Below are 16467 nucleotides of genomic sequence, written 5' to 3' on the forward strand. Positions count from 1 at the left end.
CCTCCTGGCTTGCGGGATCTGGTACCCTGACAGTGTTCTTCCCCTCCCCCCCGCCCCGCCCCCAAAAGGATTTTATTCATTTTTTAGAGAGAGGGGAAGGGAGGGAAAAAAGGAGAGGAACATCCATCAGTTGCCTCATGCATGCCCCCCAACTGGGGACCTGGCCTTTAACACAGGCATGTGTCCTAACTGGGAATTGAAAGAGCGACCTTGCCAGACGACGTGCAACCCACTTTCTGAGGAGCTGGTGAGTTCGTTCTTTCACTGACCCTTGCACTGGAGTGGGAGTTGGGGAGTAGCTCTGCTCAGAACTGCCCCCATCCTGGGAGAAGGAGCTGGGTGGGAGGGGCCTGAGAGAGCTCTTTGGTTAGGCTAGGTGGCAACGGGGGAGGGGGGCGGGGAAGAAAGGCAAGAGTAGGGGGTGGGGTTTGTTTTATGTTGGAGTGGAGTGCAGAGTGCTTATGTGAACCCCGCATCCAGGTTATGCAGGGCTAGGGCTGTCTCAGTGTTAGAGGGAGTCGGAGTCCTGGCTGTTCATTCCAGACTTCAGGGTCAGGGGTTCGGGCACTCTCTTCTGGGTTGGGGGGCGGAGAGAGTACAAGGACAGACCTTTTGGGCCTTTGGCTGTGATGGATCAGTTGGGCAGATAGATACTCAAAGAGGAGGGGCTGCCCCTCCAGACTTTGGTAGGAAATTGCGCAAAAACTGATATTAGGAACTTAGTGGCGCTAGAATTTAGGTCTCCTGGTACCCAGTTCTTTTTCCTTCGAAGCGCACCTCTAGAGGTAGCTTTTTGTTTGGTTTTGTAGGTAAATTTCTGAAATCTCTTCTGTAAAGAACTGTGGAATTGGTTCCCTACTTTCTGGGTAATTAGCAGTTGATCTGTGTTCTTTGACATAGCATTTGTGAAAAACTTAAAATGCTTTACAAGTGGTATTTGTGATTTTTATTAATGAACGTGGGGGAGACTGGTGTCCTCGATGTCCCCCATCATGGGAGGGCCAGAGCTCCGGAGTTAACCCTGTGCCTGGATTGCCAGATCGGAGCTGTCCATGAACAGTGCAGTGACCACCGAGACAGGGTCAGAGTTCCAGACAGCAAAGTCAGCGGCCTTTCCTGTTGTGCTCCGCAGGGAAGGAGTCTGGCCCTAGACTCCCTAAGACCTTATTTTTAGGGAGGGTGTGGGTTACATCCAGGTAGTCAGGCAGGGTTCCCAAAAAGACAGTCCTGATTTCTCTAGGATTTCTCGAGGTCCCATTTCTCTTACAGGTCTGCCTTCCCAGGTCTCTACTTGATTAGGTAAGGTGGCATTAGGAGGAGGAGCTGACCATGGGCCCCTGGCTGCATTGTTGTTGAGCAAAATTTTTCAAGCCTGCATCTTTCGATGGGTGTAAGATTTGTATCTTAAGCTGGGTTTAACTTCTAGTTAGCACCTGAAGATGGAAAAATCACATGTAGTTAAATATCCCTTGAAAATCTCTTAAATTACTCTTAATTTATATGTAGAGGTTACCTGTATACAACTACCCAGTAATATATGTATAAATGTATCCACATTTGTTCTAAGTCAGTTGTCCCTAGATCATTTATTGAATTTCCATCCTTCCCGGGATTAAATCCCCATAAAAGTAGGGACCCATTTCTAGACTCTTCATTGTTTTATGATTCTTTCTGTCTACCCTTGTGTCAGTACTGCCACGTTTTAATAAACATAGATGTATAATGCTTTGATATATAATGTAGAGAGATCCTGCCTCATCCTCATCTTTTTTCTTGTTCACAAATACACTTAATTGGGGGGGGCGTATTAGTTTCATAGGGCTGCAGTAACGCAGTACCACAAAGGGGGGGCTTACCATACCAGCAATTTATTGTCACTCAGTTCTGCAGGACAGAAGTCTGAAACTCATGAGTTGGCAGGGCCATACTGGCAGTATTTGGCATTCCTTGGTTATACGGAGGCTGCATAACCTTAATCTGCTTTCATTGTCACTCGGTGTTCTCCCTGTGTGTTTCTGGGTCAATGCATGACCATCTTATAAGGACACCAGTAACAATGGAGTAGGGTGCCACCCTCCTCTCCAGTATTATTCGTTAATAATCTTAATTAATTATATCTGCAATGACCCTATTTCCATATAAGGTCACATTCTGAACTACTAAGGATAGGACTTCAACTTTTAAAAAATTTTTTGGCAAGGGTACATTTAATTCACAACAGGAGAGAACTGGCATCTTTGAAGTATTACGTCTTCTCATCCAAAAACACAGATTTTCAGTTGGTTTTCTTCAACTGTTGAGCAGTCAGCAAGCAGCATGGCTGATCTGCAGTGACTGTGCCCGGTTCTTAGACTGCTTTACGACTGTTTGCTGTCTTTGACTTTCCGAAGTTTGTCTGTGATATCCTAGCTGGAAATTTCTTGGTACTTAGCTTTCTTACGGTTTGGGGCTTCTTGAAAGTCTGTCATCAGTTGGGGAGATTTCCCACCCTAGTTCCTTCATATATTGCAGCCCCACTGTTCAATCCTTCCGTTTTGAGACTCCAGTTATGCAGATGTTAGACCTTTCGAGCAAGTCTCATAGATCTCTTATGCTCTAATCTTTTTTAATGAAAAATATATATGAAAAGAACCATATAAATTGTGTCACCAGGAAGTAAAACATAAAACAAGGCTAAAAGGTGCTCAAAGGAAAACAAGCTGTAGGACAATAGTTGAGGTAAATAGGAGATTAACTGAAATATAATGAGGTATCTTCTTGTTTTTATTGATAAGCTTTTTACTAGAACTGTTCTAGATTTACAGGAAAATTGCAAAGATGATGCTGAGAGTTCCCATATAGCCCACAGCCAGTTTTCCCTATTGTGGCGTCGTGATTTGCAGTGAGAAATAGACAGGGTGGGGCAAAAGTAGGTTTACAGTGTGAGTACATGAAACCGTTTATACCTGGGTTATTATTTATTAATTATTGTATTGTTTTCCACACGAACAACTGTAAACCTACTTTTGCCCCACTCTGTATATTTGGCCTTCATCCTCTTTTATGACACGGAGCTCCTAACACCCTTGGAATTTTCTAGTTGAAGAAAACAAGCAAGGAGTCTTTTGTTATGTTAATGAGTGACTTTGGGACTGCACCTAAGGGTGGAGACTGGTTGTTAGAACTAACCATGTGATTGAGGGCTGGAACTTGACTTTCAGTCCCACCCTCTGACCTCCAGGGAGGGTAGAGGGGCTGGAGGTCCCTTTCAATCATCAATGGCCAGTGATTGAATTAGTCTTGACTGTGTAATGAAGCTTCTACAAAAATCCAAAAGGAGGGAGTTTGGAGAGCTTCTGGGTGGGTGAAAACGTGGAGATTTGGGAAGAGTGGCAGGCCCAGAGAGGAGGGCATGGAAGCTCTGTGCCCTTTCCCCATACCTTGCCCTATGCATCTCTTCCATCTAACTGATCCTGAGTTACCTGTATTTTGTATAATGTGTACTTTTTTGCCCAAATTTTTGAGGGGAAAATAAGGATGCACATTATCCATGGGTATAATGATTACATACCATGGACATAATAATCCCATGTATATTGTGTCCAAACACGGTGGGTGTGTATTATAAATGGAATTAAGGGATTTAGTCCTTCATGATCTTTAAGTGCTCTGGGAAGAAAAAGAAACAGGAAACCAAATTTTAATCTTAATTTTACTTGGCAAGAATGAATTATACCAGAGGGAGTTAATGGTATGATGCAAATGTGAATGCTTTTAGATAATGCTATTAGGAGTTAGAGCCCTACAATAGCTCTCTCCCTGCTTACCAAGATAAGCAGGTCTAGCGGTATTTGGTCCCTGTCTCTTTCCTCTGAGATTATGCATGAAATAGGAAAGATTTACCAATGTTTGTATCTCTAACTCCTTTTTTTCCTATGTCTTGATACCATCACTTTAAAAAATTTTATCTTCACACAAGGACATGCTTATTGACCTTAGAGAGAGGGGAAGGGAGGGAGAGAAAGGGAGAGAAAGATCAATGTGAGAGAGAAACATCGATTGGTCGCTTCTCATACGCACCCTGACTGGGACAGAACTTGAAACCTAGGCATGTGGCCCTGGCTGGGAATTGAACCCTCAACCTTTTGGTTTACAGGATGATGCTCCAAACAACTGAGCCACACTGGCCAGGGCATCATCACTTTATTTTTTGATTGATCCACTTTTCTTTTTGTGTATTGCTACCACCAGGGAATAGGGTTATAACCATGTTCATTTATGCATTAGCTACTTATGATATCTTTATTGTTACTATTTCTTGAGTTTATGTTTTATATCTCTATATATCTATTTGTAGATATCAATAGATAGATATTTATTATTTTCAGTGTATATGTAGGGAAACTTTGGTATTGCTTCTGTATATTGTCAGCAGTAGGCACCAAATTATGTACTTTTGGCCACTGTTGAACTTAGAACCTTGAGTTCAAAGTTTCTAACTCTCCACTTCGTCATTTTCAGTTGAGAGATTTTCTGTTTCTTTCATAAATACTTGTATGAATGATCCCTTAGTGAGTAGGTATTTATTTGATGTTTTAGGAAATAACACTGAAGGTTGTGCCAGGGGACTTTACCTTGTAGGAATGAAAAGAATCAGACCATTTTCAGGCAGCGTACAGAGGTGTAGTAAGAACTACAGGAGACTTTTCTCATTGCACAAGTATAGCTTTAAAGTTAGTACAAATTGCCAGATTGCAGTGACTTTTTCCTCAAATGCCACAGTGTGTGGGGTTATGGGATTTACAATTGCTTATCTGAGACTGGGCTTTGAGTTTAGGAGCCAGAGACTTTTAATTTTGTATGTGCACAGATTTGTTTTCTTTTCTCCTTTCTCCCTCCCCCCTCCCTCCCCTCCTTCTTCCCTCCCTTCCTTCCTTTTTCTTTCTTTCACTAAACAGGCAATAGCTCTTTTCTTTAAAACATTGTAAGTAGATAATTGTGTTACCTTAACAGTATCAACATCTTTATGTCTCAGAATTTCTAGAGATGACTTAGGACACAATTCTGTAATCTATTATAAACACTGAAGTCCGTATCCTTCATCAAGATTAGGATGTCAACTTTTAAATCAGATGCTATCTTACAAGTAGGAAGAACCATATTAATAAATCACAGAACCTTGGGGTGGTGAACACACAATACAGTGTACAGATGATGTGTTACAGAATTGTATACCTGAAACCTGTAAATTTTATTAACCGGTGCACCCCAATAAATTCAGTAAAGAGGGGAAAGTAATAAATGAGGACTATTAAAAAAATAGATAACAGAAAAAAATGAAGAAATGTCACAAAATACTTAGTCAAGAAAGAGTCAGATAGCTAAGTAACAACCAAGTAGCTAGAAAGCCTTGTAAAGAACAGTCCCTCTGTCCGTTGTGGTGGTGTTACTAACAATATCAGTGTAGGAGTTAGCTTTGGAAATGTTGGTTAGAGCCCCCTTTTCTGTGTAGAAAACAGTTCATTTCATGAGAATAACACCAACTTCACGTCTACAGGTCTTTATCTATCGTCCCACCGTTTCTGTGGCCTCACAGGAGGAGATGGCTCTCTTCCATTGTCAGCCAGTGTCTCCACCTGTAGCCCAGATTCCATTCTTTTCCACTTGTTTTAGGACCTTGATTTAAGGATTTTTTTCATGATTCAATCACTTCCTGTTCTAATTTCACACATTCAAAAGTTTTTCTTGCTTTAAAGAGAACATATTGCACAATAATTTAATTTTTTATTTCTTTCAATTTTGTTCTTTCCTCTCAGCACCAAACTTTTCGTACCTGTAGCTAACTGCCTTAATTCCTGTTCTGTTTCAGTCTTTGATGTTAGGTTCTTCTTTTCTCTCTCTCTCTCTTCTTTTTTTTTTACTAGAAGTATTTTGAAAAGACTCACAAATTCTTTCTTGATAGCACCCTGTTCTTTAGTCCTTTCTGTATTCAAAGTTTCTGCTGTTTTGAGTATTTTGTCTCCGCTTGTTTGACCTCACTAGATCCTTTTCTGTTCTAATCTCTTTCCAAGTGCTTTTTCCTGAACTTTACTTTCTCCCTAACACAAATGCATGTACTTTTAAGATTTATATTCTACTCTTTTATTTTTTAATCTCAGTTTATTGTGATATCTTCAAATAGTCTTTGCATGTCATTAATTCCCTGATATATTTGTCTAGCCCATATATCTTATTTTCATTCTGTCCCCAAAGTTTCCCCAGCCTACAGTCTCTCTCCACTGAATGTCCCACTTCATTTTAAATCACTTTAAATTCAATATGGTGAAAAATGAAATCAACTCTCCCTAAGTAGCCTCTGGCCCTTCTTCAATATTTCTACCTCTAGTACCGCTATTAGTTCTAGTCCATTTGATTAGAAACCATTGTATCTTTTTGAATCTCACTTTGTAAGAATTGCCCATAATCAATGACAGTATTTTTTGTTTCTTTCCTCCTTTTCTTGTTTTAGATTTACTCCTGTACTAAATTCTTACTAGTAATTTCCCAATCCAGGCCCTCATAATTTATATTATGCTTTCTTGCTGAATTTGATAATCTTATTCTCACATTATCCACTTTAGATTAACTTAACAAGCATCTTCATCTAAAACATCACATATTTATCATGTTCCTACTATAGCAGAAAGCGTCAATTTTTTTTATCGCCTACCACATGGCATTGGTTGCCTCGTTAGTTGTCAGAGGGTTTTATTGTTCAATTCCATTCCTCTTTTCCTTTTTCATGCTGTTTCTTTTTCCATGCCTATCTATAGTAATCTTTCCTTAAACTTACATATCAATCAGGACTTACCCTCTATAATCTTTTGTTTTATACATATCACTGGTTTATTTTTATATATTTTTCTGTAATTGATGAGCAAGTTTCGTTTTCCCTTTTTGTATTGCAGAGGAAAGAGATTTTGTCCTCCACTTAATTCTGGATCCTATATCCAAAGTCAGAGAATCAACTCCAAAACAGAACACTTCTGAAAAACCAGTAGTGACATGGCTTGACACTAGAAAAATTTCAAGTGATGATTTCTAAAATTTCACATTATAAGAACTTGAATTTGATAACCAGTTTGAGAAATGCCAGTAAAACAAAATTACAAGGAAACTCAATTCAGGAGAAAGATCATGAATATAATTTGGGGAAATATCTGATCTGAGCTCAAACCTTTTTAAACAACCTATCTTTCAGAGAGTTTCTGAAAGATAAAGATTTCATAATGGTGATACAAACAGTAGGAGCTTAAAGCATAAGTCTGCTTCAGTTGATTTTTTAAAAGGCAATTTATAAATGAAAAATAACTTATTAGATATAAGTAAGGATGCATTTATATCTGAAATCTTACTTATTCTCGGAACAATTTAAAGGTGGGACCATAGTTCAGTAGTTATGGGATCAGAGAAAATTTGTGTGAGAGAGAAACATGAATGTAAACTATGCGGTAAAACCTTCAGCCGAAGCAGTAATGTTATTCAGCATCAAAGAATGCACACTGGAGAGTAACCTTATGAATGTCATGAGTGTGGGAAAGCTTTTGGCCGTATTTCAGCCCTCATTCAACATCACAGAACTCATACTGGGGAGAAACCTTATGAGTTTAATGAATGTGAAAAAGCCTTCAGCCACAGGTCCTCCCTTAGAAATCATGAGAGAATTCATACTGGAGAAAAACCCTATCCCTGCCATGAGTGTGGGAAAGTTTTTAGCCATATTTCAGTGAGGACTCAACATCACAGAACTCATACTGGAAAGAAGCCGTATGCATGTATTGAATGTGGAAAAGCCTTCAGCCGGAGTGCACATCTTATTTAGCATCGGGGGATTCATGCTGGGGAGAAGTCTTACCAGTGTAAGGAACGGCAGAAAGTTTTTTGCCACAGCACATCACTAATTCAACATCAGAGAACTCACCCAGGAGAAAAGCCCTATGAATGTAATGAATGTGGAAAAGCCTTCAGCCATACCCCAGCCTTCATTCAACACCAGAGAATTCATACTGGAGAGAAACCCTATGAGTGTAACGAATGTGGAAAAGCCTTCAACCGGAGCACACATCTTACTCAACAGCAGAGAACTCACACTGGAGAGAAACCTTATGTCTGTAAGGAATGTGGAAAAACCTTTAGCTGAAGTACACACCTTACTGAACATCTAAAAATTCATTCTGGTGAGAAACCCTATTGATGTGATGAATGTCAAAAAACTATTTGGCTATAAAACATCACTAATTCGACATCAGAGAACTCATACAGGAGAGAAACCCTACCAATGTAATGAATGTGGGAAATCTTTCAGTTTAAGATCAGCCCTTACTAAACATAAGCGAACACATACTGGGGAGAAAACTTGTCAATGTAATTAACGTGGTAATGGGTTTGTTCGTTCGTTTGCTTGTTTGTCATAGCGAATCTTTAATCCAACCTCAGGGAACTCATTTCAGACATGAAACCCTATCAGAGTCATGAATCGGGGAAACCCATAGCCATAGGTCTTCCTTTACACCTGAGCACTCACAGTGGTAAGGAACCCTAGGATTGTTATGCAAGAAAAACGTTAAACAGAATACTCATTCACTCAATAGTATAATATTTGTACTGAGAAGAAACACTTCTTGCAATTAATCTGAAAAATGTGTTACCATTGAAAGAAAAATTTATAGAACTATTCATCTCCAAAACTGAAGGTTTTTTAAAAAAGATTTTATTTATTTATTTATTTATTTATTTATTTATTTATTTATTTTTAGAGAGGGGGAAGGGAAGGAGAAAGAGAGGGAGAGACACACTGATGTGTGAGAGAAACATCAATTGGTTGCCTCATGCATACTCCTACCTGGGGACCCAGCCTGCGACCCAGGTATGTTCCCTGACCAAGAATCGATCTGACGACTTTTCAGCTTGCAGGATGATGCTCAACCCACTGAGCCACACCAGTCAGGCCTGAAAAAATTTTAAAACACATATTTAGAAAATTATTTTCAGAGATAACTTATTAGAAGTGTATATATTTGTTTATAGTAAAATCAATTTCAGGTACACCAAAGTTTTAGTGGGATGATGAAAATTATTGACCATATACATAATCTTTTATCCTTTTAGTATTTCCCATGTTATTTTTCAATGTTTTAAAATTAGTTTCATAATAACTTTTTAGGACAATTCACATGGTATGATGTATTTTCTCATGTTAAAGGAACTTTTACTCTGAGGCTGTAAATGCCAGTTACAATTTCAGTATTGTTATATTTAAATTCTCCTTATATTAAAGCACAGTTTTGTAATTTAAAAAAAGGAAAAGAAACTTTTACAGTGTTTGAATTTTTTAAATTGACAAATTTAATTAATAGCCATAAATGCACAGGTATAATTAGCATTATTTCCCAGAATTCATGGAATATTTTTTTTAAATGGTCTATGTATATGCATATAAAGAAAATCTTGCCTTGGCTGGATGGCTCAGTTGGTTGGAGCATCATCCCATATGTTGAGAGCTAGAAAAGAAGGCTAGGCAATTATAAGCATTGCTAAGCAGAAAACCTCTTGAAGGTCACCAGAATAGATAGGGGAGAGAAACAACATTGTCGGCCAAAGTAAGGGTAAACAATACGTGATTTGCAGAGGGCTCATTCTGAGTTACAGCCAATTAGTTAGAGGGCCATAAAACTTTGGGTGCCGGACTCATCTCGGGTCTGGACCCCTATCTTTAAACTGAGGGTACAAATTAAGTGGGACAGGTGGTTCTTATCGACAGGAGACAGGGTTTCAAAAGAAAATTTTAACATCTGGTTAATGTTCCTCCACAGCCAAGAGCTATGCAGAGATAACAGCAACTCCCGCTTTTGTAACTTGCTTGCTTGCTTCTCGCGTGTATAAAAGAGCTAGCCTGTGAGCGTTCGGCGCGGCTCTCGTCGGAGAGTTCGCCCCTGCGCAGGTAAAAACTTTGTTTGGCCAATAAACCATCTATAAATCTCTTAAGAGTCTGAGTCCGTCAGTTCCTGGAAGGAGAGATCTCGCTCTCGCATATAACATTTGGAGGCCCCAGCGGGATTCTCCATCTGGGAACTGAAAGGTAAGCGACAACGAGGATCCTCATTCTGAGTTTTAGAGGTCTAGACCGGTTTGGATTTGGGCTGGGAGATGGTCCGTCCGGTATAACACCTGGCCAGGGGGTCTGGGCCCTGAGGTGGTAGGTGGGACGCCACTTGCATTCCACCCAGGGGACTCCCAAGGAGGGGACGCCCTTGGGAGTCAGAGATGAGGGGACACCCTTGGGAGTGGGAGCTCGGCTCCCCGCGACAAGGGTTTTTTGTCGCGTCTGGTAACAGTTGCGTTTTGCGCGCCACAACAGTGTAGCGGGTAAGGTCGCATCTGGAACTAGTTTCGTTTTGCGCTGTGTTGCGCTGCGATGTATGAGTGTGACAACCTCGGTATGTCTAAATAGGAGTGTGAACATTGTGTTTGATTGTGTGAGGACAGAGTGTGTGGCTCCACAGGCAACAGCCTACGGAGCGTGCGTGGGTCCTAACCTGCGGTTCCTTAGTCTGTCATATGGCATAACGGCTGGGAGTTTCACCCGGACTCTACGCGGGCAGCCTTAGCTAAGACAGACCTAAGTCCTCGCGAGAGGAGAGGCCAGGCGGACGAAGTGAAAGTAAATTGTCATTTCTGTTTGTTTTGTTTTGTGTGTTTGTCTCAGTTATGTGAAACTAACATGAAAATGGGCCAGCGGGAGTCCACCCCCGAACTCCCCGCTTGATTGCATCTTGAATAACTTTTCTGATTTCCAGCATCGCACACGCGGCTACGGGAGCGTGCAGCTCGACCCGGAGTTCCTGCGGACTCTTTGCCAACTAGAATGGCCCACCTTCGGTGTCGGGTGGCCTGCAGCGGGGACCTTTGATCTCCCCATTCTCTTTGCTGTATGGGGAACAGTGTACAGGGTGCCACACACAGATCAAATGGTGTATATAGATGTCTGGGTAGATATAGCCTCAGATCGCCCCGGGTACATAGGCAAGTGTGAGTCCAGAAATCGGAGGACCAGAAGGGCGGTGTGTGTGGCTACAAGGGGAGGCGGGGAAGCACGCCCAGAGTGTAGATCCAGACCCACACAGCCGATAACCGAGAAGAAAGAGAGACCGAGACTGTACCCGGTGCTGCCGGAGCAACTGGAGGACCTGCTGGACCCTGCAGTAGTCCCTCTGCCCTACCCGTTGCAGAGGCCGGATACCACCGGGCAGAAAGAGGAAACAAAAGAAATCCCCGGAGCCCTCTGCGCCACAAGAGCGGAGGGTGCCTAAGCTCTACCCCCCCCCCCACTACCAGGACCTGGGGAGAACGTGTTAGACCCCTTGAATGAGCTCCCTCCCTACCCTAGGAGGGAAGTGCCGCATTCTACCCAGCCCGAGGAGGGAGGGACACTCGGGAGCCTTCCTCACACCCGAGGGGAAACTAGGGAAGGGGAGGAGGCTCCAGTATCCCCAGCACCTCCGGCACTTCTGCCACTCCGTGAGGCACCGCCCGGACTGGGTGCCCCTGCCGGAGCACCCTCTCGGTTGATATATGTTCCTTTCTCCACTAGTGATCTATATAATTGGAAACATCAGAACCCCCCGTTTTCTGAGAAACCTCAGGGTTTAATCTCCCTCCTGGAGACCATTTTTAGAACGCACCAGCCCACTTGGGATGATTGCCAGCAGATCTTACAGACCCTCTTTACCTCAGAGGAGAGGGATAGAATACTCTCAGGGGCCGCCAAGGCAGTTATGGGGGAAGAGGGAGAGACTGCGGCGGGAAGGAGGGAGGTGGAGGATATCCTGCCCAGTCAGCCCCCTGACTGAGACCCTAACACGAGCAGGGGGAAGGGACGCGCTCCTTCAGTATCGCAGGGCTCTGTTGAGGGGATTAAAGGCAGCCGCTAGGAAGCCCACCAATTTTAGGAAGATTAGTGAAGTGATCCAGGGGAGGGAGGAATCTCCGGCTGCTTTCCTAGAAAGATTACTAGAGGCAGGTGTGGGAGTTCTTGGGAGCAGTAGGATATTGCCACCTCTGGATTCTAGGGTTTGCAGAATTGGCTAAGCCTCTCCATGAACTTACGAGGGGAAAAGAGGGAAATATAACTTGAACTGAAAAAGAGAACCGAGCCTTTGAGGCGCTTAAGGCAGCTTTGGTATCTGCACCTGCATTGGCTTTGCCAAATTTAGGAAAGCTGTTCCAGCCGTGGCAGAAAACGGAGGCATTGCAAAGGGAGTGCTGAGCCAGGCTTTAGGACCCTGGAGAAGGCCCGTAGCCTATTTGTCCAAGAGATTGGACTCAGTAGCCTCAGGGTGGCCAGCCTGCTTAAGAGCTCTAGCTGCCACAGCCATGCTAGTGAAGGAGGCCAGCAAGCTCACCCTTGGACAGAATTTGCAGATAATTGGGGAGCATCATATAGAGAGAATTTTGAAATCCTCTCCTGATCGCTGGTTGTCTAATGCACGGCTAACTCAGTACCAGGTGCAGTTGCTGAATTCCCCAGCAGTCCAGTTCCTGAAAAGCGCCGCCTTGAATCCAGCCACCCTGCTGCCAGCCCCTGATCCAACCATCATGCATAGCTGCCATGAAATATTAGAGCGGGTCACAGGCGTGCGCCCAGACTTGCGGGATGAGGCATAGGAAAAACCAGAGCTCACTCTGTTCTCGGATAGCAGTAGTTTCCTTAGGGAAGGGCAGCGGTACGCGGGGCTGTGGTAACCACGGAAACTGAAGTCATTTGGCAGCAAGCCCTGCCAAAAGGAACTTCAGCCCAGAGGGCGGAGTTGATGGGGCGTTTGCAAGGTCTAATCTTCAAAAAGCTGCAGGATATCCCTGCATATCTAGGGACTTTGAGTAGAAGATGCCTGTACTGGTAGGGACTTTTGGCTGCCACGTACTGAGTTTAAGTGCTGAGTAAAAGGTTACAGTCCTTCCCAGGGTAGGAAAGGAGCAGGGATTAAAGGTAAACTGTAGTTAAATCTGGATGGGCAAAAATATATAGAAAGATTGTGAAAGTTTTAAACCTGGAGGAAAGGAAACCTCAACTACTTGTTTTCTGGTTTTATAGGAATGTAGTTTCATTTTGCTTCCGTTTCTAATCAGAAACCCCCTGTATCTGAAGACCTAGCTAGGGTCACCTGAAGACCTAGCAAAGGTCGCCTGTAACCGGTTGGAGAGAATGCCTTTGCCACTTGGGACCCAGGAAGGGTCATTTAGGCCTGATGTGTGTTTCAGCCTGAGGCAAAGGAGCATGTCTCTGTGGAGGCCCCAGTAGACGCACCTGTGCAAGAGGATGCCTCTACCTGTGTACTGTTCTTATAGAACTCTGTCTGTGTTTTAGATTTTGTTCTGTATCTTCTCTGAAAAGAAAATTGAGGATTCCAGGGATAGTTAAAACTTCACACTCTGTAGGAAAGTGAACAAGGGAAAGTGCAAGATATATAAATGAAGATGTATAAAAGGATACAGAAGGTTAGTGGATGTTGCAGAAGGTCTGTGGGAAGCTGTGAAGATAGAAGAGGGTTTATGAAAAGGTGTGTAAAAGGTTATAAAAGTTTGTGAAAGTTTTGGAAAGAAAGTGTGTAGGGCCAGTAATAGAAGGTATAAGGCATAGAGATGCAATCTTAGATATCAGAAGGAAAAGGATTTTCCTTTGCACTTGGTATTTTTCTCCCTACTTGATCCCTCCAGAATTTGGCATTCTGAAGGAGTGAGTAATAACATAAGGTTTCTCTGCATAAATCCATTAAGACCAGTCATTAATAGTTTGTTAACCGATGCTTTGACTGGAATGTCACGCCTGAAGGAGGCATGTCTGGGTTCTGGTTGTCACCAGGAAGCCCCGAGGAACTGGGATTGACTTGCGAAGCTAGCAAAAGCCCACAAGAAGAAGCCTGGTACCTTGGTTGATTGTGCGGTTCATGGCAGTCTTTCCAGGGAAGGAACAAAGGTTGCTTTCCTGAAAGACGGCTAAAAAGGAACCTGTAGGCACAACGGAAGCCTCAAGGACTTAAGTGAAATAACTGGTACAGGCAAAGCCAGGTGGCAGATGTGTGGCTCTGCTTCTGTGCCCCGAGGGGCGGACTAAAAGTCAGTCTAAAGGTTCCCTGAGTGAGTTCCAGCGAAGCGAACTTAAAGATCATAGGCGATCCAGGCTGCTCTTAGTGTGTTTATGCAAATAAACAAGCTTCTTAATTTCATTAGGGACAGAATTGATACTATAAAGCTTACAGTGTTGTCCCAACCATACACTAAGTTACCCCAGACCGACTGTCAAGGGTTTGACCCATCGTCCAAGAGAAAGGGGGGAATGTTGAGGCCAGGCTTGCAGAAATTAGTGCTGTTACAGCAAAACAATCACCAGGTTTCCTGTTATGAACTTAGAAGGAAGCTGGGCTACAATGAACTCACTACGGTCGGCGGAGGGTTAAAATTAGCACAGCAAGTAATGCAGGACATGGGAAATTTTAAAGGGTTTGAGCGGTCTGTAGGCTTCACTTCAGAGCTTATCTTCCTTTTTCTGTCCTAATAGCCAAGACAGAAAGGGCCCAGAGATCTGAAAGGAGGGAAATCCTGATATATTCCCCTCAGCCCGAGCGAAGTGTAGTGAGCCACAGGGTTTTGGATAGGTGTAGCATGTCTCATACACCTTCCTCCAGATGAGCCATTCTTTACCTAGGTGCCTGCCTTTCTGATTCAGTAATTATGATTTAATTGTGCCTTCCAACTCTCTTGCCAAGTCTGTTTTCACCTCCAGAATACGACGAGGATGTCAACTGTCCAGTAAGGCCAGCCTTTGGACACCGAGCCTGCAACTTCGCAGTGACAGCCAACTGACTTGGATTCTGTAAGGTCCTTCCCCTTACAGGAAAGGACTCCCTCCGTGCTGCACCCCCTTTCAGGGCACCCCTGACCCAAGGTTAGGTAGGACAATGTCCATGTCCAGCCGGAAGCAGTTACAAGAAGATGAGACCTTCGTCCATTGTCCTTTATATAATTATAAAGGGGTTATATATCTGAAAGGAAGGATTGAAGCAGGGTGCAGCCAAGAGGAGGGCCCCAAGAAGGGATTTGTAATAGGATCCAGAACTCAAGGTGTACCATTGTTTGCCACCAATTTCTTATCCAGAGTTTTGTGTAACTGGGTACATAATTCCCCAAGTGTATCTATGCAGGAAACCCAGATTTTGTTCTCCCCTCCAGGACTAGGGAGAAGAGAGTTCCCCTTATACCCATAGTAGCCACTGTGAGGATCTTAGGGTCCACCGCACTCAGTGCTGCAGCCCTCATTCAGGGAGAATTAGAGATGAGACAGCTTTTGCAGATTTTCTCTAAGGACATATCTCTGCTGCAAGATCAAGTAGCTTATTTAGAAAGACAGGTAGATTCATTGGCAGAGGTAGCTCTCCAAAATCGGAGAGGATTAGATTTATTGTTCTTAAGGAAAGAAGGATTATGCGCAGCATTAGGAGAAACTTGTTGCTTTTATGCTAATCATTCAGGGATAATTAGAGATAGTATTAAGGTCTTAACCCAGAGACTGAAAGAACAAGAAAAGCTAGAAAAACCAACGTAGTACACAGGAATCTATAAGATGTCCCCATAGTTTACTACCCTGATTTCCTCTATTAGTGGGCCTTTATTAATTATACTCCTCTGTTTAACCTGTGGCCCCATCGTCATTAGTATGATTCAAGGATTTGACTCATAAGTGTCAACAAGGAAATGGGGGAATGTTGAGAGCTAGAAAAGAGGGCTAGGCAATTATAAGCATTGCTAAACAGAAAACCTCTTGAAGGTCACCAGAATAGATAGGGGAGAGAAACAACATTGTCGGCCAAAGTAAGGGTAAACAATACGTGATTTGCAGAGGGCTCATTCTGAGTTACAGCCAATTAGTTAGAGGGCCATAAAACTTTGGGTGCCGGACTCATCTCGGGTCTGGACCCCTATCTTTAAACTGAGGGTACAAATTAAGTGGGACAGGTGGTTCTTATCGACAGGAGACAGGGTTTCAAAAGAAAATTTTAACATCTGGTTAATGTTCCTCCACAGCCAAGAGCTATGCAGAGATAACAGCAACTCCCGCTTTTGTAACTTGCTTGCTTGCTTCTCGCGTGTATAAAAGAGCTAGCCTGTGAGCGTTCGGCGCGGCTCTCGTCGGAGAGTTCGCCCCTGCGCAGGTAAAAACTTTGTTTGGCCAATAAACCATCTATAAATCTCTTAAGAGTCTGAGTCCGTCAGTTCCTGGAACGAGAGATCTCGCTCTCGTATATAACACCATACACCAAAAGATTGCAGGTTCGATTCCCAGTCAGGGCACATAGGTTTTGGGTTTGGGGCACATATGAGAGGCAGCCAATTGATGTTTCTCTCTCACACTGATGTTTCTCTCTCTTTCCTTTCCTCTCCCTCTAAAATAAGTGA

General features: G+C 43.0%; 1 protein-coding gene across 1 annotated transcript; it reads left to right on the forward strand.

Annotated features, from left to right (window-relative positions):
- The first annotated feature begins 1051 nt into the window (after positions 1-1051).
- Positions 1052-8201, forward strand: ZNF883 (zinc finger protein 883). Its single transcript, XM_071221167.1, is given in 1 exon segment — positions 1052-8201. A coding segment is annotated over 1 exon segment (741 nt). The 5' UTR covers positions 1052-7417; the 3' UTR covers positions 8159-8201.
- Positions 8202-16467: the final 8266 nt, after the last annotated feature.

The sequence above is a fragment of the Desmodus rotundus genome, chromosome 1 (genome assembly GCF_022682495.2).
Source record: "Desmodus rotundus isolate HL8 chromosome 1, HLdesRot8A.1, whole genome shotgun sequence".
Classification (NCBI taxonomy): Eukaryota; Metazoa; Chordata; class Mammalia; order Chiroptera; family Phyllostomidae; genus Desmodus; species Desmodus rotundus.